At 39.3% G+C, this 27,612-nt stretch overlaps 2 protein-coding genes across 2 annotated transcripts; one reads left to right on the forward strand and one right to left on the reverse strand.

Annotated features, from left to right (window-relative positions):
• The first annotated feature begins 1,523 nt into the window (after positions 1-1,523).
• On the forward strand, positions 1,524-17,234 carry LOC117969530 (B-cell receptor CD22-like). The gene is made up of 9 exons (XM_059010568.1): positions 1,524-1,583; positions 10,621-10,718; positions 11,693-12,076; positions 12,459-12,716; positions 12,893-13,160; positions 13,874-13,969; positions 15,233-15,281; positions 16,223-16,335; positions 16,875-17,234. Exons 2-9 carry the CDS (start codon positions 10,664-10,666, stop codon positions 16,948-16,950), a joined length of 1,299 nt encoding a protein of 432 aa, XP_058866551.1. The 5' UTR covers positions 1,524-1,583; positions 10,621-10,663; the 3' UTR covers positions 16,951-17,234.
• A 1,565-nt stretch (positions 17,235-18,799) lies between these two features.
• On the reverse strand, positions 18,800-26,239 carry LOC117964793 (B-cell receptor CD22-like; the record flags this gene model as incomplete). Its single annotated transcript, XM_059010664.1, has 7 exons — positions 18,800-19,509; positions 21,047-21,125; positions 23,131-23,246; positions 23,650-23,716; positions 24,144-24,237; positions 25,520-25,783; positions 25,960-26,239. Coding segments are annotated over 6 exons (897 nt in total), but the record flags the coding sequence as incomplete, so codon positions are not given.
• Positions 26,240-27,612: the final 1,373 nt, after the last annotated feature.

Genomic DNA, 27,612 nt, shown 5'->3' on the forward strand with positions numbered 1-27,612 from the left:
TGCGTCGCAATTAGGGAGAGTTGAGATTTTAAACTTTGCACATCTTTAAGCAATTACTGGTGGTCCTTTAACACCACAGAGTTTGGTGAAATGTGCATTTCCTTTTCCACGAAGCCTGCGTTAAAAGGGATGTATTTGGAATGATATTCAACAGCAGAATACCAAGAGCCTCATGGGTGTTCTGCATGGCCCAGGTGGCAGCTTTATGGGTAAAGTACAGCCTTCTTGTTGGGTTGCTTCTGTCAGGTGGTCTTTAAAACTTAGTTTTCTGCTTGGGCAATGTTTAAACAATTTTTTAATGGTTTCAACCAGCTTGTCTGCTTTCGGAAAATTATTTGTCCAGATACTGCTGGCAAGGGCTATCATTTTCGTCCCCCTTCAGTTTTTTACTGGAGGACTCCGCCTCATAGCTGTCAATCTCAGCCTTTCGTTTTCTGTGTTTTTCTGATGATAAATGTCGGTCTGTTGTTGACTTTCGAGTGTGGGCCAAAGATAAATGGCAAGTTGTGCTAAATAAATGATACCCATCGGTGTGCAGAACACCAGGTGGATAGTGTTGCGTGCGTTCACTCAATGAAATGCTTTTTGATTGTGAAGTCTTTGACTCCATGTTTAGTTCTCTCGATTTTTCTCTTAACGAATCAATTTATTCAATTACCATTTATACTCATAATTAGCTTTTATTTTTCTAATTAGTCAAAGCGTAATGTGTTGATTTCTTAATTGTGAATTTGATTACTATAACGGGAGTGGCTGCAGGGACATCTAGGGGAGAGCAGATGAATTACAATTGAAAAAAACAGGTCGCTTAAACTGATGTGAACTGCCAGCAGTGTTAGAATGAAATCACTGTGAGCCAGTTAGGCAAACTGCATCAGCATCGGGGATGCTGGAGCGCTGCACTGAAATACCAGAATCACAACAACGACTTTGAGAACTTTACTGTTCAATCAGGAAATGCAAAACCAGATTGCAACGAATGCAGTACATAGGGCTGCTCTCTCCTGGCTCCCCAACTCAAACCTTTATATTAGCACGTCAGAGATCACAGGTTCATAGGCGATGTGAACAATACTCTGTGTGCTTCTCAGCTCCATTTAAAACATGCCACTGCAGCAATGAAACAGCAAAAGAAAATCACACCATACTAACAGAATAAGAGAAGTGACAGGGAAGAAATCAGATATTAAATGCGGACAATACCTACATCATCATCATCATCATCATCATCATCATCATCATAATAATAATAATAATAATAATAATAATAATAATAATAATAATAATAATAAAGCGATTGCAAACTGTAACCCCACAAAAAGAAGAACTCTTTTTTTTTGACAGCTTTAAAGGCTGGCTATGCTATAATAAAACTGTGAAACCCAGCTGAGAAACAGCACCATTGCGAGTTCCTGGAAAATTAGACTTGTAAATTGTTTTAAGAAATAACACGTTTTCAGAGAAGTATCTACAAACCACTTCTCCAAATTGTGTTCATATTTCTACACATCTCCCTAAGCTGAGTCAGTGAGCACTGGGGATCTTACAGCCTCGGATTACTGCACTTTATCTCAGTCAAGCTGGTGAGTAACATTCCCTTGTGATGTTAAATAAGAGACTGCAGTGCTGCGTGCTGCACATTGTTGTGTTTCCTTTGTTATGTATTTCTTATTGCGCGGTGCTCGGACCCTGACACCTCCACTGCAGGTGGACAGAGCGCTCTCCCTGGACAGGATAACCGACTCCACACGTCCTGGGTTTCATTCCCGATCTCCCTGTATACTCCGTGCACCCTTTATTTATTGATCAAGCACAGATCATATACAGCTCTGGACAAACGATTTGCAGCACCCTACAGAGTTAACTCATCTTGCTTCATGAAGTCGAATGAAAGCTGCAGAATAACGTTACGTGAATGTATTGAATTGCACACCGCTTTGTAGTTTTCCATATACTTAACGAAAAACTGACAACAAATTGACATTTTGATAGCTAACATGAAATACTGTTATGGCTTCCGATAGACTTTTGCGATATCATATATATATATATATATATATATTATTACATGGTGTTATTTTTTTTTTAATTAACACCATTTAATAAAAAATAATAATATGTCTCAATCATAAAATTCTACAGGTGATGCAACCCTTTTGACCGTAGCTGTACAGTATGGGAAAATATAGATTTACTGATTTATTCAGGAAGACAAATGCTTACTTACCACAACACAATATACAATTCAACAGGATTTAGACTAATGCACATCACTCGTGTTTAAGGGCTTTTAAAATTGTATGGATTTCTCATTAACTTGCTCGCTTACATACGAACATGTTTATTTGTTAATTGTTAGTTAATATATAGAACCTATGCATCAAGTCCCTATTTCAGGATTGACAACTCCAAGTGGATATCTTTGAAATCAGGTTAAACACTGTTATAGGGCAGCAGTGTGGAGTAGTGGTTAGGGCTCTGGACTCTTGACCAGAGGGTCATGAGTTCAATCCCCAGTGGGGGACACTGCTGTTGTACCCTTGAGCAAGGTACTTTACCTAGATTGCTCCAGTAAAAACCCAACTGTATAAATGGGTAATTGTATGTAAAAATAAATAAATAATGTGATATCTGTATAATGTGAAATAATGTATAATGTGATATCTTGTAACAATCGTAAGTCGCCCTGGATAAGGGCGTCTGCTAAGAAATAAATAAATAATAATAATAATAATAATAATAATAATAATACTATTGTAGCGATCTCGGTTCACGCAGGCAGGCGAGGCAGGGGCTAGTGTTTTCCATGGGGGGTTCAAGAGGTGATTTTGGGCCCCTGAAGCAACAAGGTTAGACCAAATAAAAAGCATTATGTAAATACAAAACAGCACTACTGAATTATACTGACAGCAAACCGCAAAAAAAGAAAGCTCTATATAAACATTCATTTTTGTGTTTGTTTGTTTTACGATATATCGGATTTAAGTTTTAATCAAACTGTTTACAGTGTGATTCAGTTAGTCTGCAATTGTTTGCAGAGATTTGTTTGCAGAGCCAGGAATTCTTTCCCACTGGGGCAAAAATACAGTATAAACTTTGTATGTTTTAGACAGCGCTGAGCGTAGTTTCCTATTTAATCTGATTCAGTTTCAACTACAACCGACCCATATTTCTTATAGAAATGTAATAAATGAAAATGCGTGTCCCGGTAACTTATTAAATAACTAAATATTAAAATGTTTTTTCCCCCCCTATATCTTACATAAATATATTTTGTAATCTTTATTTGCTCTCAAAACATACAGATTGAAAAGTATAATCAATGGTTTAAATAAAGCATAACCGTTTTGTTTACTGTATTAGAGCGTGGCAGTGTCAAATAACGGCACTCTTGGAATAGAAACCCGACTGTATTTGCAAACTAAGGGCAGTTTCAATCGCTGGAGGAGCAAAACGCCCACGTTAACTATCGATAATGCACACGATTTCCAAAATAATGTTTTAAATAATGTTTGCACTTCTGTCACATAATTTTTAAAAAAAGAATCCGTCGGTAACCTTGTGTATTCAAATTCCCAGCATGGTGAAACTGCATCTGCGTCATCCTACCCCTGTGCTGTTTCCACGATGTACCACTTTTTAAACGATTTCCAAACTATTTTGAAAGTCCAAATAAACAATACATTCAGCTGTATTACAGTTGCAACAACTCGTCTGTTTTGGTAACAAGATGCTAACATCGCATTTATTCTAATTACAAATATTTTTTGAAGGTAACGATTTTCAAATATCTCCAGTTTACAGGAGGCTAGTTCAGCAGAAAGGAGGATCACAGATGGAACGATTTGCCCTGACAGAGCTCGGTTTCCATATTACACTGTGGAAACAGATCTTTGTTTTGATTTTTAATTGTATGTTTAACGTCTTAAGAACATAAGAACATAAGAAAGTTTCCAAACGAGAGGAGGCCATTCAGCCCGTCTTGCTCGTTTGGTTGTTAGTAGCTTACTCATCCCAGAATCTCATCAAGCAGCTTCTTGAAGGATCCCAGGGTGTCAGCTTCAACAACATTACAAAACTAATATAAAAGAGAATAAATAATACGGTACCACCATAACAATCCAACCTATTACATTACAGCCGCATTTGCCTTTTTGAGCCTTTCTACGCATGCGCGAATGTTAGACCTTAAAGGCAAGGTTCTCCAAAATTACAGGACGTCATTTGCATTTTTTTTTTGAGAAACGAAAACAGGTATTTAATTGCAGACAGTAATCTTTGTTTAAATCTGTTGTCATTTATCGAAGTGTATCTCAGACTGTATTTTTTGTTTGTTTAAAAAGGTGACATTTATCGTAATGTATATTTACGTTTATGTTTTATTATAAATACATTTTGCCTTCAGGAAATTGCTCGCTGTATTTTTTTTAAACATAAATAAATATTTTAAAAACATTATTTTGTCGGTATAATTTGTGTCTATGCATAGTTAAAATCACTACTTGCCAAATGGGTGTTTCCTTTCAAAAATGTCGTGGACTGTGGCGTAAGCAAACCAGTGTTTAATAAGTGTTTATCTGGGCTCACTTCAACAAAGCTATATTATTTTCACGGCAAATTGCGCGGTGACTTTGAACCTTTTCAATAAATTGAGTGGGAAAGCGGGTACAAACACTTTTCTTCACGTAGAGAGTACTGTTTGACGTTTTAATCAAGTCTACGTGGGATATGTAAACCTGTTTTAATATAAAAAAAACGTTTTTTAATGGAGGATGGTGTTTTAAGGTGTATATATAATTTGAGAAACGCACAAAACGATTGGCTTCCTATACACACCGTCCTAAAGTGCAGTTAAATTATTTATATGAACATCTGTAATCCTGGTTGGTTCGCACAGCACCAAATACTGCACTAATTATTCAGAGAGCTCGACACATTTTAAATTAAATCTAATTGCACATCAAAATAAATCTCAAGACAAATGCATAATGGTTTCTGATACAGTATGGCAATGCGTACAAATTATACATGTGTTTATTTCTCTTTCTCTGTATTATTTGTACGAAGAAAACCTAATATAAATATCCGCGGCGATTACAAATTTAAAATGACAAGTCTGGGGAGAGTTTGCCACGTCTTTGTAAACTGGAAATTAAACTTTACACCTATTATTAAATAATAGATCGTATGCCGTATTAGAAACTGTTATTACATTTTAAACACAAATATAAAAAATAAATCGCACGACAAATGATACATTATTTCTGCTTATGTCATAATCCATATACAAAAAAAGAATGCATGCATTGTATTTATTTCTCTCTCGCTGTATTTGCAAATATATTGCAAGTACGTGTACGAAGAAAACCTGTAATATAAAGTAGCCAGCGATGAAATGTAATCTCTGTAAACTACGCAGCCTAAAGTGAACCTATTATTAAATAATACAGTCAACCCTCTTTATACCACCTGGTAAGGGCATGGGTAATAAAGTGCCGTATAGTGAGGGTAAAAACCACGCACGCACGCACACACGCACGCACGCACACACGCACACAGACACAACCTTCTATGTTTGCAATTAATTCAAACGTTTTTTTGGGGGGGGGGGGCAGTTATACAATTACAGTATCCAGGTCATTTTAATAAAACAGTACTAGATGATAAAACGTCACTAGTAGACCTACTTTACAACAGTAGGATAGTGTGACGTTTTATCATCTTTTCCTATCTGTATGAAACATACACGGTTACTTTTGATGAACTGTTTATACTTAAAAAAAAAAATAATAATAATAATAAAATAAACACTCATTTAGTGTCAAATCACCAAAACAACAATTTCTTTCACTGGTAATTTGAACTTTAGTGTTTGCAGCACGACTGTAACCCTGCTGAATACTATCCCCCATTGAACGATGCCATCTATTTATTTCAAAGCAATTTATGCCCAACAGCATTCTTTTTTAAGCAGTTAAATAAAACGTTGCACAGACAAAACACTTTTTAAAACTAAAATTAAAAAAAAAACGATTCTGTTTACAAAACCGATGCTTTAATTTAAGTCTACCTTCATTTGTGAAAAACTTGCTCTTAAACAAACCTCTACATACTTTTAATTTATTTATTTATTTTTTTACTGTGGTTTATAAAAGTCACTTTTTTTCGACTGCTTCCAGCCTTTTTCAGGTTAAACAAATCGACCCGTTCCATTAAGCCATTTGTGTTTATCCATTACAATGTCTCCAGTTGTCCTTCGATTAACAGTCTATGCCTCACTTAGGCGAGAAAACATTTGCAATGTCCTGCTTTTTTATTTTCAGACGCATGCATGCAGATTTGTTTCTTTTGCTCGGGTGTTAAATGTCGGGTCGACTCGCCATGTCGTACTTTCTGTTTTGCTTTGGGAGCGGCAGTGTTGATGACGTTGGTGTGAACGTTCAGTTAACAACGAATTAGGAAAGCGAGTCAAAGGTTAAGTGCATAATAACTTTGATGTTTTAATTGGCCATGATTATTTTGCTGGCGCTACAATGAGGGAAACTACAATGCTTATATTTACGTTTGCTTGGCTTGGGAAGGCGGCGGGCGGCGGGGTGGTGATATAACGTGTAAAAATAGCCCTGTTTTTATATTGGTGACACTTGTTCACATAGAATAGCTGGCGGTATAACGAGGGACACCTGTAATATGAAATACATGTTATTACTATTACAGCTACTATTACTATTTTAATCATATCCTGATGTAACTATCACTATTATCTGCTGTATTATTGAATTGAGGTTTGTCAAACTTGTACTTTACTTGAACAAAAGTTATTGTATTTCTTGCTCTTATTGTATTACTTGTATTGTAACGCTTGAAATGTTTTTGCCTACGATTGTAAGTCGCCCTGGATAAGGGCGTCTGCTAAGAAATAAATAATAATAATAATAATAATAATAATAATACAGCGCCGTGTTTTCGATTTTTACCACACATAATGTAGCTTTTAAAACAATTTACTCGACACATTGGAAAGATCACAATAACAAGTCTGTTCTCAATTAAAGTTCACAGACAGAAAATGGCGACGGCTTAACCTTGCCTTTAAGGTCTAGGACTCGCGCATGCGTAGAAATGATCAAAAAAGCAAATGCTAACTTATTTCCTGTGACCGTCTCCCCCCTCAGAACTGTGCGCCCAATCACAGCAGCCGCAGCGTCTCAGTTTGTATCCAATCACAGCAGCCGTAGCATCTCAGTTTGTATCCAATCACAGCAGCCGCGGCCTCTCAGTTTGTATCCAATCACAGCAGCCGCAGCATCTCAGTTTGTATCCAATCACAGCAGCCGCGGCCTCTCAGTTTGTATCCAATCACAGCAGCCGCAGCATTTCAGTTTGTATCCAATCACAGCAGCCGCCGCCTCTCAGTTTATATCCAATCACAGCAGCCGCGGCCTCTCAGTTTGTATCCAATCACAGCAGCCACCGCCTCTCAGTTTGTATCCAATCACAGCAGCCGCAGCATCTCAGTTTGTATCCAATCACAGCAGCCGCAGCATCTCAGTTTGTATCCAATCACAGCAGCCGCAGCATCTCAGTTTGTATCCAATCACAGCAGCCGCAGCATCTCAGTTTGTATCCAATCACAGCAGCCGCAGCATCTCAGTTTGTATCCAATCACAGCAGCCGCGGCCTCTCAGTTTGTATCCAATCACAGCAGCCGCGGCGTCTCAGTTTGTATCCAATCACAGCAGCCGCCGCCTCTCCGTTTATATCCAATCACAGCAGCCGCCGCCTCTCAGTTTGTATCCAATCACAGCAGCCGCGGCCTCTCAATTTGTATCCAATCACAATCACAGCAGCCGCGGCCTCTCAGTTTGTATCCAATCACAGCAGCCGCAGCCTCTCAGTTTGTATCCAATCACAATACGGGTGAGGAAAAAAATGACGCGTGCGGAGCACATGTTAACCAGAGACTTCTGAAAATGAAGCGATCACGTTTTTAAATTCGTAATTGCGATATGCTATCTATAGGATATCTCCTTTAATAGAAACACTACTGTAAACCAAATCGGCTTTGTGTTTTCTGGGCTCCCTGTGTCCTGGGTCCAGGTTCATTGCACCTCTTGAACCCCCCTTAGCCATAGACGCGATTACAATTGTGTTGCTGTTCGGTATTATTATATTACCGACTACACATTCACGATACAGTCGCGTCTACATGTACTGCACGGAAGCACTGACTGCGCCAAACACCGCTTCCCTTCCGCCCGATGAAACCATTTACACAGCGACCAAATGCGACCAATCAAAACCGCACGTACAAAAGCTAGCTGCCAAAATGCAACCAATCAAAACCACACGTACAAAAGCTAGCTGACAAAATGCGACCAATGAAAACCACACGTACAAAAGCTAGCTGACAAAATGCAACCAATGAAAACCACACGTACAAAAGCTAGCTGACAAAATGCAACCAATCAAAACCACACGTACAAAAGCTAGCTGACAAAATGCAACCAATCAAAACCACACGTACAAAAGCTAGCTGACAAAATGCAACCAATCAAAACCACACGTACAAAAGCTAGCTGACAAAATATAACCAACCGGGGCAGCAGTGTGGAGTAGTGGTCAGGGCTCTGGACTCTTGACCGAAGGGTTGTGGGTTCAATCCCCAGTGGGGGACACTGCTGCTGTACCCTTGAGCAAGGTACTTTACCTAGATTGCTCCAGTAAAAACCCAACTGTATAAATGGGTAATTGTACGTAAAAAAAAAATAATAATTATATGTAAAATTGTGATATCTTGTAACAATTGTAAGTCGCCCTGGATAAGTGCGTCTGCTAAGAGATAAATAATAATAATAATCAAAACTACGTATATAGGCGATACAGCAACGTTTCCCAATTTAGAAAAATTCACGGTTCGCTTCTAGTTGAAATTAAATAGACTATTTTATTGAGATTTTACATTTAAACCCATTCTTTTTTCATTCATTTTACATTTCTTTTAAAGATGATATTCATGCATACAGACATACATTTTGTTTTAAAAGCATTTGAAATATATATTTTTTAAAAAACACCAAGACAATTGTGCTTTGTACAAGGTTAAAACAGACACAGATTAAAATCAACGTGATAAAACTTTGTTGAAATTAAATATGATGAAAAATAAAATAACACTAATAATAATGAGCCTTATTGGAAAGTTAAACATTTAGTTTGGAGGTGGAACTTTCTTTCGAGCTCAACGCTACGGTTGCTTCATCATTACTGTGTAAAGAAAAGTGTCTTAGAAGAAAACTTAGAAGCTATTGATCGAGTCAGAAGTGGGGCTGAACAACTGGATGATGTTCGTGGTTTAAAAGTTGGCAAATGCGAATGAATTGTGAGAGAAGTAAGTGGGAGTGCCCCGTTGTACACTGCCTGACTGACTAACAAGGAAGTCACAGGCAGCGCTTCATAAAGAAAGAGGAGCCGGGGCGCAAGCAAGGACAATAAAAAGCGTCCTAAAGACCCGCACATTCAAAATCATAACACGTGTATTTGAAAGAGTACTGTACGTACTAGTGTTAGATGTTTACAATCACGAATTCTACATCTACAAAGCAGTAGTACGTACAGAACAATAAATTAAAGGCAACCGCAGTACCGATAATGAATAAGACAAGCCTGTATACACGTTGTGTTATGGTTTTGTATTTAAATGGTTTAAAAAACAAACACATTAAAAGGCTTTCAGACGATTCCAGAAGGACCTGCAATTTGGCAGGTAACCCCCCCCCCCCCGGGTTGAAAATCCTGGTTGCACCCCTGCCCCGCAATCAACACACTGGCGGAGGGCGGACGCGAACCCGGGACCCCTCTGTTGAAGCTGACACCCTGGAATCCTTCAAGAAGCTGCTTGATGAGATTCTGGGATCAATAAGCTACTAACAACCAAACGAGCAAGATGGGCTGAATGGGGGCCTCCTCTCGTTTGTAAATTTTCTTGTGTTCTTAAAGCATAGCGCTGATTGCAATCGGGTAACAGTGTTTAGCAAATTAGATTTTTTTTTCATTCAACTTGTTTTTTTTTTATTATTTGTTTATTTAGCAGACGCCTTTATCCAAGGCGACTTACAGAGACTAGGGTGTGTGAACTATGCATCAGCTGCAGAGTCACTTACAACTACGTCTCACCCGAAAGACGGAGCACAAGGAGGTGAAGTGACTTGCTCAGGGTCACACAGTGAGTCAGTGGCTGAGGTGGGATTTGAACCGGGGACCTCCTGGTTACAAGCCCTTTTCTTTAACCTCTGGACCACACAGCCTACTTTGTAAATATATTAATATATATTTACTAACTATTGACACCAAATGAGCATCCTCTGTTGTATTTGAAGTAAACTGTAACGAAACAAGTGACTCTGAAATAAAGTAGAACCATGTCTGACTGTGTTTAATTATACATTCATAATCCCATATTAGACTATACAGCAGTCTGCACTATTTTACATTTCTGTCAAGGTATATTGTCATTCTGCAGGGGTTTTGAATACAAAGATACATGTTTAAACGATACAGAATTGCACATTCATTGTTTATGTGTAATTACATTACACTTCTTTTGTTTCCCTCTATCAGAATACAAGATACAAATAAAAATCACAAACTGAAACGAGCAACGATGTTCCTCAAAGAAATATTCTGCATACTCGTGACCAGTCTTTACAATGTGCCTGGTAAGCCTACTACTTTATAAAGTATGTTTAGAGCTTATTATTATTATTATTATTATTATTATTATTATTATTATTATTATTATTATTATTATTATTATTATTATTATTACACAGTGACAGTACTTTGTGTGGATATTTAAAACAAGTGGAACATTCTGACAGGATATGCAAGTGTTTTAAACTGGGGTGTGCTACAGTGTTTTTAATAAACTCCATGTAACTGGTGTCTGTTTAGCACCCCCTCCGCAGTGCAGCCTCCACTGTTCAAACCCGTTCACACTGACACTCTGTAAGCCTGTTGAGCAGCAGGCAGCTCCTGCTAGCACTAGAGCTGTTAAACATGACATTCTCAAGCTCTGTTTAAACTCAGTAAGAAAAGCCCTCATTATCATGGATTTTGGTTCATTGACAATATGTTACCCTGGCATGGCACTTATCATCTTCAACTGAAAAAGAAACCCATTGAAAAGCAGGATGTGAGTCCTGCCTTCAAACAGCGGACAGCGTGTCTGTGGAATACACACAAGAACAGCACCCATTTAACACATGCAGTACTGTCTTGTGCTGTGGAGCTTTACAATCAAACCCAGACATAGCATCAGATTCCTTGAAAACACGACTGCATTAACAACAATGCTGAGACCTTGCCTTACCATTGAGGACTCCCCTAATCTGAGACACACACATAAACCATGTGAGTGAATATCAACATGAAACAGGATCTCAAGCAGCCGCTGTATATCCTTACAGGGTTTGCTTTTAATTCCCTGGTTTCAGATTCAATAATGTATTCATGAATAGTCATGTGCAGGCAGTAGTTTTAATACAGTCTGGGATCTTTTCCTGTGTCATTTCCTTCCTCTCCTCCATGTATCTGCATTATTCTATAGACACAGAGACACATGTCTTTCTGAAGTAAGCATGTCGAATGATATGTTATTCCATGTTGATGTTCACAATGTAACCTTTTTCAGCTGTTCAGGGTGGTGACTGGGGAGTGAATTATCCTCCGCAAGAGATGTGTGCATTGAGAGGATCCTCTGTGGTCATACCCTGTACATATTATTATCCTGAAAGCTTTGAAGGCACAGTTTTAACTGTAGTAACTGTGAAGTGGTTCAGGAGTTCTATTCCTGGTATTACTGATCGAGACACATACGTGTATCACAGCACTGGGATCAATGTGAGTCCTGAATATAAAAACCGGACAGAGTATCTGGGGAACAAAGTGAAGAACTGCACGGTACAGATACGTGATCTGCAAAGCAACGACGCTGACAAATATTATTTTAGATTTGAAACAAATGAACCTACTGGTAAATGGACTGGTGCCACTGGTGTGTCCCTTTCAGTAACTGGTGAGTGTTTCTGAAACGTTTCCAACAATAATATATTTTAATAAGCCCAAGCCCTTATTATTATTATTATTATTATTATTATTATTATTATTATTATTATTATTATTATTATTATTATTATTATTATTATTATTATTAATGCCTTTTAGCAGGTCTCTAGGGGTGTGATTAAGATGATTTGTCACCCAGCTCCTCTGTAACTGAATGGATTTGTAGGAATTTGAGTTAAACTGAATAATCTTTGTTTAATCCAATGGTTTGTAAACACTGACCATGTCTGAATGTGTGCTTACTGGGCTGAGATGTTTGTGGGTTTGTTTTTTCTCTGATTTTAGAATTGAGTGTTTGTTCATTAACTAACATGTCTTTTTATTCCATGAAGAGCCCAAGGTTACCCTGGACCCTCCTGTTCCAGATCATACTGTGAAAGAAGGATCTTTAGTTAACCTGGCCTGTGGCTTTGACCGCTGCACCCTGAGTGAGAGCAGCTTTGTCTGGTACAGGGAGGGGCAGCCAATCAGCAACGAGAAATCAAACAAACTTCAGCTTAATGTTTCTTATGAGCATTCTGGGAAGTACTGCTGTGCTTCTGCTGAGAACAGCAGCATTAAATCTGAAGAAATCAACTTGATTGTGAATTGTGAGTATAATGAACAAGGGCTCTGAGGCATTTTAATGAACACTATTATATACTGTAATGAATACTTTCAATCAATGACGTTGTGTTTGCCTTACATGCCCTTGCTTATTGAGTCCAACACATTAAAGGGTATCCTAATGAAACAAAGTATCTGATCATTCTGTGCTGACTTTCAGACTCCCCAAAGAACACCTCAGTCAGGGCTCCCGGTGGAATAGTGGAAGGGAGCTCAGTGACGCTGACCTGCACCAGCAATGCAAACCCACCAGTCAGCAGCTACACCTGGTTCAGGAGGGATGGAAATGGGGATGAGGAGAAAGCTCGTCAGCAGCATCTCAATTTCAGCAGCATCACCTCCAGTGACAGCGGAGATTATCATTGTGAAGCTAACAATTCTCTAGGCGCACAGAACTCTTCCTCGGTTCATCTGAGTGTGACAGGCAGGTATCGTGAGGAGACGGGTATTGAAGACTTGAAACAGCACTTAAACAATTAAAGATTTGCATTGTTCAAAACAAAACAAAAGGATAAATAAAATAAAGTCGAACAAGGGCTCTGAGGCATTTTAATGAACACTATTATATACTGTATTGAATACTTTCAATAAATAAGTCATATTCACACACAGTACACCCCAGCAGCACTGTTATTAATCCATCAATCCAGCAATAAAAGAAATTGAAAAACATAGGTCCTGGATGAAGACTAGACAGAATGCATCATATGAAGCTTATTGTCCAAAGCTCATTCTTTTAACAATGAGTGTGAAATGTAAGTTATTGTCTAGGTTACTAGACATTCAATGTGATTAGCAGTGTGGAGTAGTGGTTAGGGCTCTGGACTCTTGACCGGAGGGTCGTGGGTTCAATCCCTGGTAGGGGACACTGCTGCTGTACCCTTGAGCAAGGTACTTTACCTAGATTGCTCCAGTAAAAACCCAACTGTATAAATGGGTAATTCTATGTAAAAAAAAATAATGTGATATCTTGTAACAATTGTATGTCGCCCTGGATAAGGGCGTCTGCTAAGAAATAAATAATAATAATAATAATAATAATATCCTTGATGGTCATTGAGGAATCGGGAATCCATTTCACCTGCTGTTTCTGGAGACTTGACACCCAAGCTGACCGTGTTTCTAATTTCATTTCAGCCAGAATAACAAATGAAGGAATGGAAACTATTCTGGCGATAGTGGCAGCTTCCATAGCCTTTGGAATTCTAATGCTAGGGATCATCGTTTTCATCAAGAGGTAAGGGAGTTAAAGCTTCTGAGTCTATCGATACACAGGACAAGATGAAGATAAAGATCCCTGTACAGTGAATTTACCAGCAGCCCGGACTGTCTGGGAATGATATGAGTGTAGGTTACAGAGGATAACCATGCAATATGCACCATTATACAATGGCAAATAACATTCCTAAGCTCTGACTGGTCAGCCTTGCACTAGACCTGTGATGTTATCCCAACATGACATCACGGATCTAGTACCGGCAACCTCCTCACTGAAAACCTAGACAGAGATATCAATCCGCCACTACTGTCAATAACACAGAATAAATTACATAATTCCTGAAGTTAATTGTACCTTAAACAACATGACAACTGTGGAAACCTCGTTTGGCAAAGAGCCTTCAAACACAGAGCAGACCAGACAGCACCTCTCAATGAGAGGAAAAACATTTAAAAAAAAAGATACCTGGAGATGGACTCTGAGGGACTAGATAAGATAGAATCTGACAGAAATGAAGCATCCACGAAAAGACAAACCGACTGGGCAGTCAGCGTTTATGACTGGGTGAGTGAGAGTAACACAAATATAGACTTGGAAACTGTCATGAGAACACCTTAATGCAGTTCTATGACAATTGTATGCCTGTCAGAAATAGCTCCGGAGAGCTGTATGGCATAAGCAGTTACGTGGGGCTCAGAACGGGCTTAAACAGACACTTAAATGAACCGCCCCTGGACCGTAACATTAAATTACATTGAAATAGCACTTTAGTATATCTATTAAAATGTCATAAATACTTTACTACAGCTGTAAATGGAAAACAGGAACTATTTTAAGAGGCAGAATGCTATTTTCACATTTGTTTAATTAAAATCACTTTTAAACATGAAATGGGTCTTATTTGCTATACAATGTGAGCCATTGTATAATAGGAATAATGCACTCCAGCTTGTGTGTGGTGCTGGGATAACATCAAGCCTCGGGTGTTGGACTCACTCGGCCTGCGGACTGCCCAACCATCCGAGGCTTGATGTTATCCCAGCACAACACACAAGCTGGAGTGCATTATCCCTTTAATAACTCACTGCTCAGTTGAACATGGAGATCGTGATATATATTATCTTGTGAGCCAGACATCAATGATTCTGTGTCGTCTTCTTATTTCTACGTCCTCAAGGAGACCCGATGAGGCTCTTCTGATTCTGGATGACACTGTTTTTAGTTTTTTTACAAGTTTCTTGTGCAAGCATGAACGCCACTATCTTCTTGTTTTCTCAAAAGGAGGAATAAACCATCAATCGAAGAAAGTTTCAACAATGCAGAAAGCCAGGTAAAAGACATGGATGACATCACAAGGCATTCCATCATCCGTCTTCACCCCCCTTTACCAGGCCTTTAAGACATCGAAGGCTTCATTAAATCTGAATTAAAAACACTGGATTCCTCGTAGGCCGGTGGTTTTCCTGGCTCATCCTGAGTTTGTTGTAGTTTTTCTAGCATTTAAGGATTTCATGCCTTCTCGGGGCACAATAGACACACACAATCCAGTTGCTGGCAATGGTATTTTATCACAAAGCAACTCTTTGCCCTTACCCTCAAGTAACTGAGGGCAGCAGTGTTGAGTAGTTGTTAGGGCTCTGGACAGGGCAGCAGTGTGGAGTAGTGGTTAGGGCTCTAACGGAGGGTCGTTCAATCCCAGGTGGGGGACACTGCTGCTGTACCCTTGAGCAAGGTACTTTACCTAGATTGCTCCAGTAAAAACCCAACAGTATAAATGGGTAATTGTATGTAAAAATAATGTGATATCTTGTAACAATTGTAAGTCGCCCAGGATAAGGGCGTCAGCTAAGAAATAAATAATAATAATAATAATAATAATAATAATAATAATAATAATAATAATAATAATAATAATAATAACTGTTGTTCAGCTAGCACAGGTCTTCTGATATTGCCCCATATATATATAGAGTAAAGATTATTTATGAAAAGTACTGTGCCGGCACAGCTGGCTAGAGCTTTATATCTATGGGATGATTTGACGAAGGCTGTTCTTAACCTCTAGAAGTCTTTAAATCCCCCAGAAAGACATTCCTGTCTGATAACGCTTTTAAGCACTTTTTAACTTGTATTTTAACTTGGATGGGTAGAGATGCAATCTGTTTTAATCTGTAACAATATCCCTTTGGTTTCATGGGCTGTGTTTGCATGTCCTGATTGGTGTTCCTCCCAGCTGGTCTGGTAATTGTCCTGTGATTTTCCGTACTCCAGGACAGGACGGATAACATTTCTAACATTGTGGGAGATTCGAATCTGCAGGGTCCAGCGGGTGAAGATGACATCCAGTACGCAGCCATTCACTTCCAGCCCAAGAGCCCAGAGCGGTAAGTATCAAGTCTGTTCATTCTAGTAACTGATACATCTAGCCAGGGTTTTGTACAGTGTTCGCATGAAGCTTTAGGTATGCATTAACACATGAGAGGTAGTGGGTTGCACTGATTCATTGTGATTTTACTTATTGAGTTCTGATTCTGAATCATTGGTTGTACTCTTTTTAACCATTTGGCTTGGGTTGAGTTAGCAGCCTCACACAAACTTAATATTCGGATTCACAATGTTATAGCTTTCGAGAGAAGATATCGAAATGCATTTTCCATTTCTTTTCTAGAAGCATTTAATGTAATGGTCACAGAATCCCAGCGAGACAGTAGAATGTAACTAGAGTAAGAACAGCTTATTCTTTAAATGGATTTGTGGAAACTGTTACGAGGCTGCGACTTTCTATTTAAGTATTGTTTTTATTAACAATTCGTTATTTCCTCAAGCAATTCATTCATTCCGGTCTCACATAAAATAGCACAGCAATGTAAAACTTGCACTGAAATGAAAACTCAATGCTAACAAGTTGCTTCTTTTTAAACAGGAATAAGCACCAAGAAGAGGAGGAGGATGCTTCTGTAATCTACAGCACTGTAGCAAAACCAGCCAATAAAACTTAATGTAGAGACCTGACTAATATATCATGTATACACAAAATGTATCAGAGCACTGGGATCCCAGAGGGGCTCAATACAGAATCAGTGTGGTCTCTCAATACAGAATCAGTGTGCTTTCTCAATACAGAATCAGTGTGGTCTCTCAATACAGAATCAGTGTGGTCTCTCAATACAGAATCAGTGTGCTCTCTCAATACAGAATCAGTGTGCTTTCTCAATACAGAATCGGTGTGGTCTCTCAATACAGAATCAGTGTGGTCTCTCAATACAGAATCAGTGTGGTCTCTCAATACAGAATCGGTGTGGTCTCTCAATACAGAATCAGTGTGCTCTCTCAATACAGAATCAGTGTGCTTTCTCAATACAGAATCAGTGTGGTCTCTCAATACAGAATCAGTGTGGTCTCTCAATACAGAATCAGTGTGCTCTCTCAATACAGAATCAGTGTGCTTTCTCAATACAGAATCGGTGTGGTCTCTCAATACAGAATCAGTGTGGTCTCTCAATACAGAATCAGTGTGGTCTCTCAATACAGAATCGGTGTGGTCTCTCAATACAGAATCAGTGTGCTCTCTTAATACAGAATCAGTGTGGTCTCTCAGTACAGAATCAGTGTGCTTTCTCAATACAGAATCAGTGTGCTCTCTCAATACAGAATCAGTGTGGTCTCTCAATACAGAATCAGTGTGGTCTCTCAATACAGAATCAGTGTGCTTTCTCAATACAGAATCAGTGTGCTCTCTCAATACAGAATCAGTGTGGTCTCTCAATACAGAATCAGTGTGGTCTCTCAATACAGAATCAGTGTGGTCTCTCAATACAGAATCAGTGTGCTTTCTCAATACAGAATCAGTGTGGTCTCTCAATACAGAATCAGTGTGGTCTCTCAATACAGAATCAGTGTGGTCTCTCAATACAGAATCAGTGTGGTCTCTCAATACAGAATCAGTGTGGTCTCTCAATACAGAATCATTGTGGTCTTTCAATACAGAATCAGTGTGATCGCCCCCCCCCCCCCCCTCCACACACACGATTTACAGTAGCAGAGCTTTGAATGGAAAGCACAGTTGTCAGATGTGTATATACTGTGGTTCTGTGGTAAAGGGAACATCTAGGATTAGGGCTCTGTCCTATCTGTAAGCACGATGTTAGCTGTGCTGTTTACATGATGATTAGAAACAGCAACAGGGAATGGCAGGGCAAGTTTGAAAACTGTAAAATAACATAAGAGTATTATAATATATGAATATAACTATTCAGAGCAGATCCCCAAACTAAAGTGTTATCTAAGGATGTTTTATAAAAATCTATAAACTGTATTGCAAAGTTTAAAACGAGATTAACAGACTGTGGACATACAGCGTTATAAAACACGTAACTAAGGAAGGATAATGAGATTTTATGACATGGCGTGAATCAACATTATGCTGTAGAAATAAATCTCCTTGTTAATTACTGTACACATAATCTAAAGCATGCCTCACATTTCAGCTGTCACAGGTTCAATATTATGTATGCGTAAGGTTTAAAATAAACATCAAATATTGTACTCTGTGTATAGATATGCATTTGGAAGAAGTCCAATGATAGGCTGGTATTCGGGTATGTGAGAGTTTCCTATTAAACAGACTTAAAATTATCCATGGTTAGCATGGGAAACTGGTCTACCATTGTATAGGTTCATTCTATGTGAGATTGATGTGTCAGCTAATGTGAAGCAGGTGTTTTAGTCAAGGAATTCTATAAGATTAAGAGCCAAATGAGATGCAACTCATATAAGCTTAGAGGGGGCTGCACGTATTTGAATTGCCTGGGTGAAATGAACTAACAACTACCTCCGGACCTGTTCTGAAAGGGTGTCCCCAGTTGAAAGAAATGGCTAATTACTATTTTGACTGCAAGTTAGGAGACTAGCATTATTCGACTAGAAGAATGGGTCGCAATACTTGTGATGTTTCTGTATCTTGAATATCCAATGAATGTAAACCAATGTAATCATGTGCTGGCTATAATCATCTGTTAAGAATAATCTTTCGTGAATCTATAAACAGTGTAATTTGAATAAAAGTAGAATGGACTGATTCATTATATATTAATAAAGTTACCACACCCTGCATATGGTCTGAGCTTTCTGCAGCTATAAGATATATAGATATTAAAACATGTCTTTATTTCATATGAAAAACATTTAATTAATTTTTTTACATACCGTTATGTCTTTAAATGTAATTTACTGACTGTCACCTTGCTTTGTGGATTTAAGAAACAAATACTAATAAATGAGCTTTGCTTTTACACAAGAATCTGACATTGCGTTTCTTTCCTTGAGACAGAGAGTCGTGACATTTTAACTGCATGTACACATGCTGCTCGTGAAGACTCAGATTGGGGTTGCTCACACTCTGGTAAGCAAGGGCTCTGTGTTGGTAAAGCACGTGCCCTCCTTCCGTTGCTCGACATTTCTTCACCTGTCCCAATGCTTGAAGGAGGATACGTGGCAAAAGATCTTGAATGACTGCAGCGTGTTCCTCAGCATTGCTGCACAATTGTGAACCTGCGTTTCTAAAGAGAAAGGGAGAAGCAATGAAGCAGGTAGAAAATCAAGATAACAGCGATGGAAAGAGAAATTAGTTCAGAAGAAACACACTAAATAAAATATATAGAACTGCATGAGGGGCTGTGATGGGGTGCAGCCTATTTTGTGGTGGTTTTGTGTTTTTGTATTGTTTAGAGTGGATATGAGTGTGTTTGGGGTGTGGTTCAGTGAGTGAGTTTGTGTGAGGAATGTGTGGAATGTGCCTGGGCTAATGAGGTGCGAATTGCCCAATTAGCCCAGGCACCTGTATAAAAGGGAGTGTTTGGGTATGTTAGTTGGGGAGTGTGAGTGAATGTTAGTTGGGGAGTGTGAGTGAATGTTAGTTGGGGAGTGTGAGTGAATGTTAGTTGGGGAGTGTGAGTGAATGTTAGTTGGGGAGTGTGAGTGAATGTTAGTTGGGGAGTGTGAGTGAATGTTAGTTGGGGAGTGTGAGTGAATGTTAGTTGGGGAGTGTGAGTGTATGTTAGTTGGGGAGTGTGAGTGTGAGTGAGTGAGTGAGTGAGTGTGAGTGAGTGTTAGTTGGGGAGTGTGAGTGAGTGTTAGTTGGGGAGTGTGAGTGAGTGTTAGTTGGGGAGTGTGAGTGTGTGTTAGTTGGGGAGTGTGAGTGTGTGTTAGTTGGGGAGTGTGAGTGTGTGTTAGTTGGGGAGTGTGAGTGAGTGTTAGTTGGGGAGTGTGAGTGTTAGTTGGGGAGTGTGAGTGAGTGTTAGTTGGGGAGTGTGAGTGAATGTTAGTTGGGGAGTGTGAGTGTATGTTAGTTGGGGAGTGTGAGTGTGAGTGAGTGAGTGAGTGAGTGAGTGAGTGTGAGTGAGTGTTAGTTGGGGAGTGTGAGTGAGTGTTAGTTGGGGAGTGTGAGTGAGTGTTAGTTGGGGAGTGTGAGTGTGTGTTAGTTGGGGAGTGTGAGTGTGTGTTAGTTGGGGAGTGTGAGTGTGTGTTAGTTGGGGAGTGTGAGTGAGTGTTAGTTGGGGAGTGTGAGTGAGTGTTAGTTGGGGAGTGTGAGTGAGTGTTAGTTGGGGAGTGTGAGTGAATGTTAGTTGGGGAGTGTGAGTGAGTGTTAGTTGGGGAGTGTGAGTGAGTGTTAGTTGGGGAGTGTGAGTGAGTGTTAGTTGGGGAGTGTGAGTGTGTGTTAGTTGGGGAGTGTGAGTGTTAGTTGGGGAGTGTTTGTGAGAGTGAGAAGACCTGTGTGAGAGAGTGAGTGGTTCTTTTTGGATAGTTAGTGTTTAAAGCCTGTTTTTGTGTTTGTCTTTTTGGTTGGCCATCGTGCCTTTTGTTTTGTGTATTTTGTTTAATTAAAAGTCTTTTATTTTCTCTGCATATCCTGACTCTGAGTCTCCTTACCCCGGTCAGCCTGTCACAGGGGCATTCACAAGAAATTAAGAAACTAAAGTGCACACTTTGAAACTCTGTGTTCTCTGATATCTACTAACAGTGACAACCCATAACCATGAGCTCCCAATGCATTTCCTAACAGCTAAAGGAAGGAAGGACGAAATTGATATTTCATACCGTTCAGCTGACTGGCTTGGCAACTGTGCTGTAGATGACAGAGTCTTCTAAAGGGATGTTCTTATCATCTATCAGTGCGCTGAGAGACCAAGAATATTACACAATGAGTTTAAACAAGAAGAAGAAGAATCATCATCACAATAATAATACTGGGAGGACACACATTATTGTGCTTTCCAGGAAGTGATTAAAACACTTCAAATACACATGTCTTTAACCCTTTTCCTTTCTTTTGGCATGCTCTGTTTTCTAAAGTAGCAGGGCACCTTTTTTTGTTAAAAAAACTATTTTATTGAGTTGCTTTTTGTTTTAAAGACCCAGTTTATTGTCTTTTTGTATTGTTCTCTGTGTTTCTTGTCTCTGTTTGGTTCTCTGGGTTTCTTGTCTCTGTTTGGTTCTCTGTGTTTCTTGTCTCTGTTTAGTTCTCTGTGTTTCTTGTCTCTGTTTGGTTCTCTGGGTTTCTTGTCTCTGTTTGGTTCTCTGGGTTTCTTGTCTCTGTTTAGTTCTCTGGGTTTCTTGTCTCTTTGGTTCTCTGGGTTTCTTGTCTCTGTTTGGTTCTCTGGGTTTCTTGTCTCTGTTTTGTTCTCTGGGTTTCTTGTCTCTGTTTGGTTCTCTGGGTTTCTTGTCTCTGTTTTGTTCTCTGGGTTTCTTGTCTCTGTTTGGTTCTCTGGGTTTCTTGTCTGTTTGGTTCTCTGTGTTTCTTGTCTCTGTTTGGTTCTCTGGGTTTTCTTGTCTCTGTTTGGTTCTCTGGGTTTCTTGTCTCTGTTTGGTTCTCTGTGTTTCTTGTCTCTGTTTGGTTCTCTGGGTTTCTTGTCTCTGTTTAGTTCTCTGTGTTTCTTGTCTCTGTTTGGTTCTCTGGGTTTCTTGTCTCTGTTTAGTTCTCTGTGTTTCTTGTCTCTGTTTGGTTCTCTGTGTTTTCTTGTCTCTGTTTGGTTCTCTGTGTTTCTTGTCGCTGTTTGGTTCTCTGTGTTTCTTGTCTCTGTTTGGTTCTCTGGGTTTTTGTCTCTGTTTGGTTCTCAGTGTTTCTTGTCTCTTTGGTTCTCTGGGTTTCTTGTCTCTGTTTGGTTCTCTGTGTTTTCTTGTCTCTGTTTGGTTCTCTGGGTTTCTTGTCTCTGTTTGGTTCTCTGGGTTTCTTGTCTCTGTTTAGTTCTCTGGGTTTCTTGTCTCTGTTTAGTTCTCTGTGTTTCTTGTCTCTGTTTAGTTCTCTGGGTTTCTTGTCTCTGTTTGGTTCTCTGTGTTTCTTGTCTCTGTTTGGTTCTCTGGGTTTCTTGTCTCTGTTTGGTTCTCTGGGTTTCTTGTCTGTTTAGTTCTCTGGGTTTCTTGTCTCTGTTTGGTTCTCTGGGTTTCTTGTCTCTGTTTGGTTCTCTGGGTTTCTTGTCTCTGTTTGGTTCTCTGGGTTTCTTGTCTCTGTTTGGTTCTCTGTGTTTCTTGTCTTTGTTTAGTTCTCTGTGTTTTCTTGTCTCTGTTTAGTTCTCTGTGTTTCTTGTCTCTGTTTAGTTCTCTGTGTTTCTTGTCTCTGTTTAGTTCTCTGTGTTTCTTGTCTCTGTTTAGTTCTCTGTGTTTCTTGTCTCTGTTTAGTTCTCTGTGTTTCTTGTCTCTGTTTAGTTCTCTGTGTTTCTTGTCTCTGTTTAGTTCTCTGTGTTTCTTGTCTCTGTTTTGTGTGTATTTCTGAACTGGTGGTGTTTGCAGTGCAGGTGGTGTGTCTGTCATTTTCTTTTGTGTTTAAAAAAGTACTGCTACTACTATACTGATTTCAATTTTCTTATCGTGGTTAACCTAATAAAGCACAACACAAATTAATTCAAACACCATCATAACTTTAACTAGCCAAGTTGCTTTGCTGCTTAATTCTAGGTCACTGTTTACTGCATGGATTACCGGGCTGAATAGAATAATAAATACGATTTTGATGAAACAGTAGATTTGTTATCACTGTCGATATAATCCCCTGCCATTCTACTGACTGGTCAAGTCATGCGCCTTCCATTCAATCCGCTTGGTACAGAACCAGTGAATGGTCATTGTGTGACCTGCATTGCAATGGAAGGTCTTTCAATCAGAAAAGGACATGTATCTATATTTACTGAGGCTGGTTTCTCTCCTGGAACTGGATGGATCCATAGTGTATCTCCTCTACATGCTCTTGCGTTCCTCCGCTAGAAGGCAATCCATTTACATTTTCATATATTGTATTTATAACCTTCAAAAAACAGAAAAAAAAGAATAAAAGGTGAATCATAACGTGCAGTAGATCTCGACTCTTGAGAAAAGAATAATTCAACGAACACACCAAACTGGGTCTGTAAAGGAAGTCACTCGGACAGAATGGTTTGTGCAAATATACATGACACTGAGTTTGCAGCGCCGTTTCATCATTCCACTTCCTTACTCTCGCAGTGCGTAAATATCTTCTTGAAAATAACATAACAGCACATTTATTACCAGCCTTACAGGGGGCTCCTAATAAAGGTTATTTTGAGGTGAATTCCTGAAAACTGGGTCTACCAGACATGAAGTCCATTGCATTAATGATTGCTGTTGCTAAGACCCGTATTATATATATATGGGGTCCTTCATGTTTATTAATAAGTAATTGGGGTTACCGTGAGCTCCTGATTCCCTCCTTCGCTTTTCACATTCACTTTTTCGATTGGTTGGTCTTTCTTGTTCCTTTTGAAGTTTAAAACAGAAAATGCTATTCAGTGAGTGACGACATTGTTATCAGAGGACGTCATCATGTGTCCTGGGACCTCAAGTCGATTCGGTGTGGCTCTCTGTCTCGCTGGAGCTGCCTCCACATTCTGACTGACATCACTGAGCTGTTCGAGACCAGGCTGGGGTGGAAGTGAACTGAAAGCACAGCCCTGACTGGAGGGTCTCATGTACCTGGCTTGATTGCCATGGGTAGCTGAGGCTGATAAAGACTGAGGTGCAGGTGGGAGCTGCAGTTCTGAACCTACACTACTCCATGCTTGTTACTGGGTGCCAATACTTCCCTGTCAATCGAAGGATCGTATTTGCTGCTGTGTTTAATTTCCTGCCTGAAACTTTACATTCTTTCAAGTTCTAATTCATTTGAGGTATTTGAGGTACTCACCGCTTGATGCAAATGATAATCACCAGGATAAGCAAGATGATCACAGGCACACTCCCAGCCACTGCATATATTAACATATTCATTCTCATGATCGCTGTACAAGACAAGAAAACACACAAAGAAGGAAAGGGTTTGCATTCCCAGCACAGCACAGCACAGCACAGATCTTACTAACTAGAGTAAAGAAAGGGTTTGCATTATCAGCACAGCACAGATCTTACTAACTAGAGTAAAGAAAGGGTTTGCATTATCAGCACAGCACAGATCTTACTAACTAGAGTAAAGAAAGGGTTTGCATTCCCAGCACAGCACAGCACAGATCTTACTAACTAGAGTAAAGAAAGGGTTTGCATTATCAGCACAGCACAGATCTTACTAACTAGAGTAAAGAAAGGGTTTGCATTATCAGCACAGCACAGATCTTACTAACTAGAGTAAAGAAAGGGTTTGCATTATCAGCACAGCACAGATCTTACTAACTAGAGTAAAGAAAGGGTTTGCATTCCCAGCACAGCACAGATCTTACTAACTAGAGTAAAGAAAGGGTTTGCATTATCAGCACAGCACAGACCTTACTAACTAGAGTAAAGAAAGGGTTTGCATTATCAGCACAGCACAGATCTTACTAACTAGAGTAAAGAAAGGGTTTGCATTATCAGCACAGCACAGATCTTACTAACTAGAGTAAAGAAAGGGTTTGCATTATCAGCACAGCACAGATCTTACTAACTAGAGTAAAGAAAGGGTTTGCATTATCAGCACAGCACAGATCTTACTAACTAGAGTAAAGAAAGGGTTTGCATTATCAGCACAGCACAGATCTTACTAACTAGAGTAAAGAAAGGGTTTGCATTATCAGCACAGCACAGATCTTACTAACTAGAAAAAAGAAGTTTGCATTATCAGCACAGATCTTACTAACTAGAATGAAGAAAGGGTTTGCATTATCAGCACAGCACAGCACAGCACAGATCTTACTAAATAGAATCCATTGGTTGCATTGAATTAATGCTATAAAAATAAAGGCCTGTCATTTCATTTGAATTCTCTCACAGTATAAAGGGAAAGCGTTTCCCCTGCACCTTTTCTCCAGGGCCATACACTGCACTTCTACTATCCAATCAGAAGTGGTCTTCTTACCATTAGGAACACTAATTACCTCATCACCTATTGTGTAAAACATGTGAGTAATTATGAAGCGAAATATGAATGTCAAAAGATAAAGATCATATCTATATTTGAACAACCTTTGAAAACAAATTCTAGCAAACGCCTTTATTTTATTTATCCTTTTGTTTTGTTTTGAACAATGCAAATCTTTTAATTGTTTAAGTGCTGTTTCAAGTCTTCAATACCCGTCTCCTCACGATACCTGCCTGTCACACTCAGATGAACCGAGGAAGAGTTCTGTGCGCCTAGAGAATTCTTAGCTTCACAATAATAATCTCCGCTGTCACTGGAGGTGATGCTGCTGAAATTGAGATGCTGCTGACGAGCTTTCTCCTCATCCCCATTTCCATCCCTCCTGAACCAGGTGTAGCTGCTGACTGGTGGGTTTGCATTGCTGGTGCAGGTCAGCGTCACTGAGCTCCCTTCCACTATTCCACCGGGAGCCCCGACTGAGGTGTTCTTTGGGGAGTCTGAAAGTCAGCACAGAATGATCAGATACTTTGTTTCATTAGGATACCCTTTAATGTGTTGGACTCAATAAGCAAGGGCATGTAAGGCAAACACAACGTCATTGATTGAAAGTATTCAATACGGTATATAATAGTGTTCATTAAAATGCCTCAGAGCCCTTGTTCACTGTACTCACAATTCACAATCAAATTGATTTCTTCAGATTTAATGCTGCTGTTCTCAGCAGAAGCACAGCAGTACTTCCCAGAATGCTCATAAGAAACATTAAACTGAAGTTTGTTTGATGTTGCGTTCCTGATTGGCTGCCCCTCCCTGTACCAGACAAAGCTGCTCTCATTCAGGGTGCAGCGGTCAAAGCCACAGGTCAGGTTAACGAAAGATCCTTCTTTCACAGTATGATCTGGAACAGGAGGGTCCAGGGTAACCTTGGGCTCTTCATGGAATAAAAAGACATGTTAGTTAATGAACAAACACTCAATTCTAAAATCAGAGAAAAAACAAACCCACAAACATCTCAGCCCAGTAAGCACACATTCAGACATGGTCAGTGTTTACAAACCATTGGATTAAACAAAGATTATTCAGTTTAACTCAAATTCCTGCAAATCCATTCAGTTACAGGGGAGCTGGGTGACAAATCATCTTAATCACACCCCTAGAGACCTGCTAAAAGGCATTATTAATAATAATAATAATAATAATAATAATAATAATAATAATAATAATAATAATAATAATAATAATAAGGGCTTGGGCTTATTAAAATATATTATTGTTGGAAACGTTTCAGAAACACTCACCAGTTACTGAAAGGGACACTCCAGAGACACCAGTCCATTTTTTATTTATTTCTCAATTTATTTGTTTCAAATCTAAAATAATATTTGTCAGTGTCGTTGCTTTGCAGATCACGTATCTGTAGCGTGCAGTTCTTCACTTTGTTCCCCAGATACTCTGTCCGGTTTTTATATTCAAGACTCACATTGATCCCAGTGCTGTGATACACGTATGTGTCTCGATCAGTAATACCAGGAATAGAACTCCTGAACCACTTCACAGTTACTACAGTTAAAACTGTGCCATTAAAGCTTTTAGGATAATCATATGTACAGGGTATGACCACAGAGGATCCTCTCAATGCACACATCTCTTTCAGAAGATAATTCACTCCCCAGTCATCACCCTGAACAGCTGAAAAAGATTACATTGTGAACATCAACATGGAATAACATATCATTCAACATGCTTACTTCAAAAAGACATGTGTCTCTGTGTCTATAGAATAATACAGATACATGGAGGAGAGGAAGGAAATGACACAGGAAAAGATCCCAGACTGTATTAAAACTACTGCCTGCACATGACTATTCATGAATACATTATTGAATCTGAAACCAGAGAATTAAAATCAAACCCTGTAAAGATATATAGCAGCTGCTTGAGATCCTGTTTCATGTTGATATTCACTCACGCGGTTTATGTGTGTGATTCAGATTAGGGGAGTTCTCAATGGTAAGGCAAGGTTTCAGCATTGTTGTTAATGCAGTCGTGTTTTCAAGGAATCTGATGCTATGTCTGGGTGTGATTGTAAAGCTCCACAGCACAAGACAGTGCTGCATGTGTTAAATGGGTGCTGTTCTTGTGTGTATTCCACAGACACGCTGTCCGCTGTTTGAAGACAGGACTCACATCCTGCTTTTCAATGGGTTTCTTTTTAAATTGAAGATGATAAGTGCCATGCCAGGGTAACATATTGTCAATGAACCAAAATCCATGATAATGAGGGCTTTTCTTACTGAGTTCAAACAGAGCTTGAGAATGACATGTT

Source organism: Acipenser ruthenus, chromosome 41, assembly GCF_902713425.1.
Source record: "Acipenser ruthenus chromosome 41, fAciRut3.2 maternal haplotype, whole genome shotgun sequence".
Taxonomy (NCBI): domain Eukaryota; kingdom Metazoa; phylum Chordata; class Actinopteri; order Acipenseriformes; family Acipenseridae; genus Acipenser; species Acipenser ruthenus.

Bases quoted from the DNA above. Each gene is read 5' to 3' on its own strand.
- LOC117969530 (XM_059010568.1), top strand. From the start codon at position 10,664: ATGTTCCTCAAAGAAATATTCTGCATACTCGTGACCAGTCTTTACAAT. The intron at 12,077-12,458 runs GTGAGTGTTTCT...TATTCCATGAAG, and splicing joins TGTGTCCCTTTCAGTAACTG to AGCCCAAGGTTACCCTGGAC. The intron at 12,717-12,892 runs GTGAGTATAATG...GCTGACTTTCAG, and splicing joins AATCAACTTGATTGTGAATT to ACTCCCCAAAGAACACCTCA.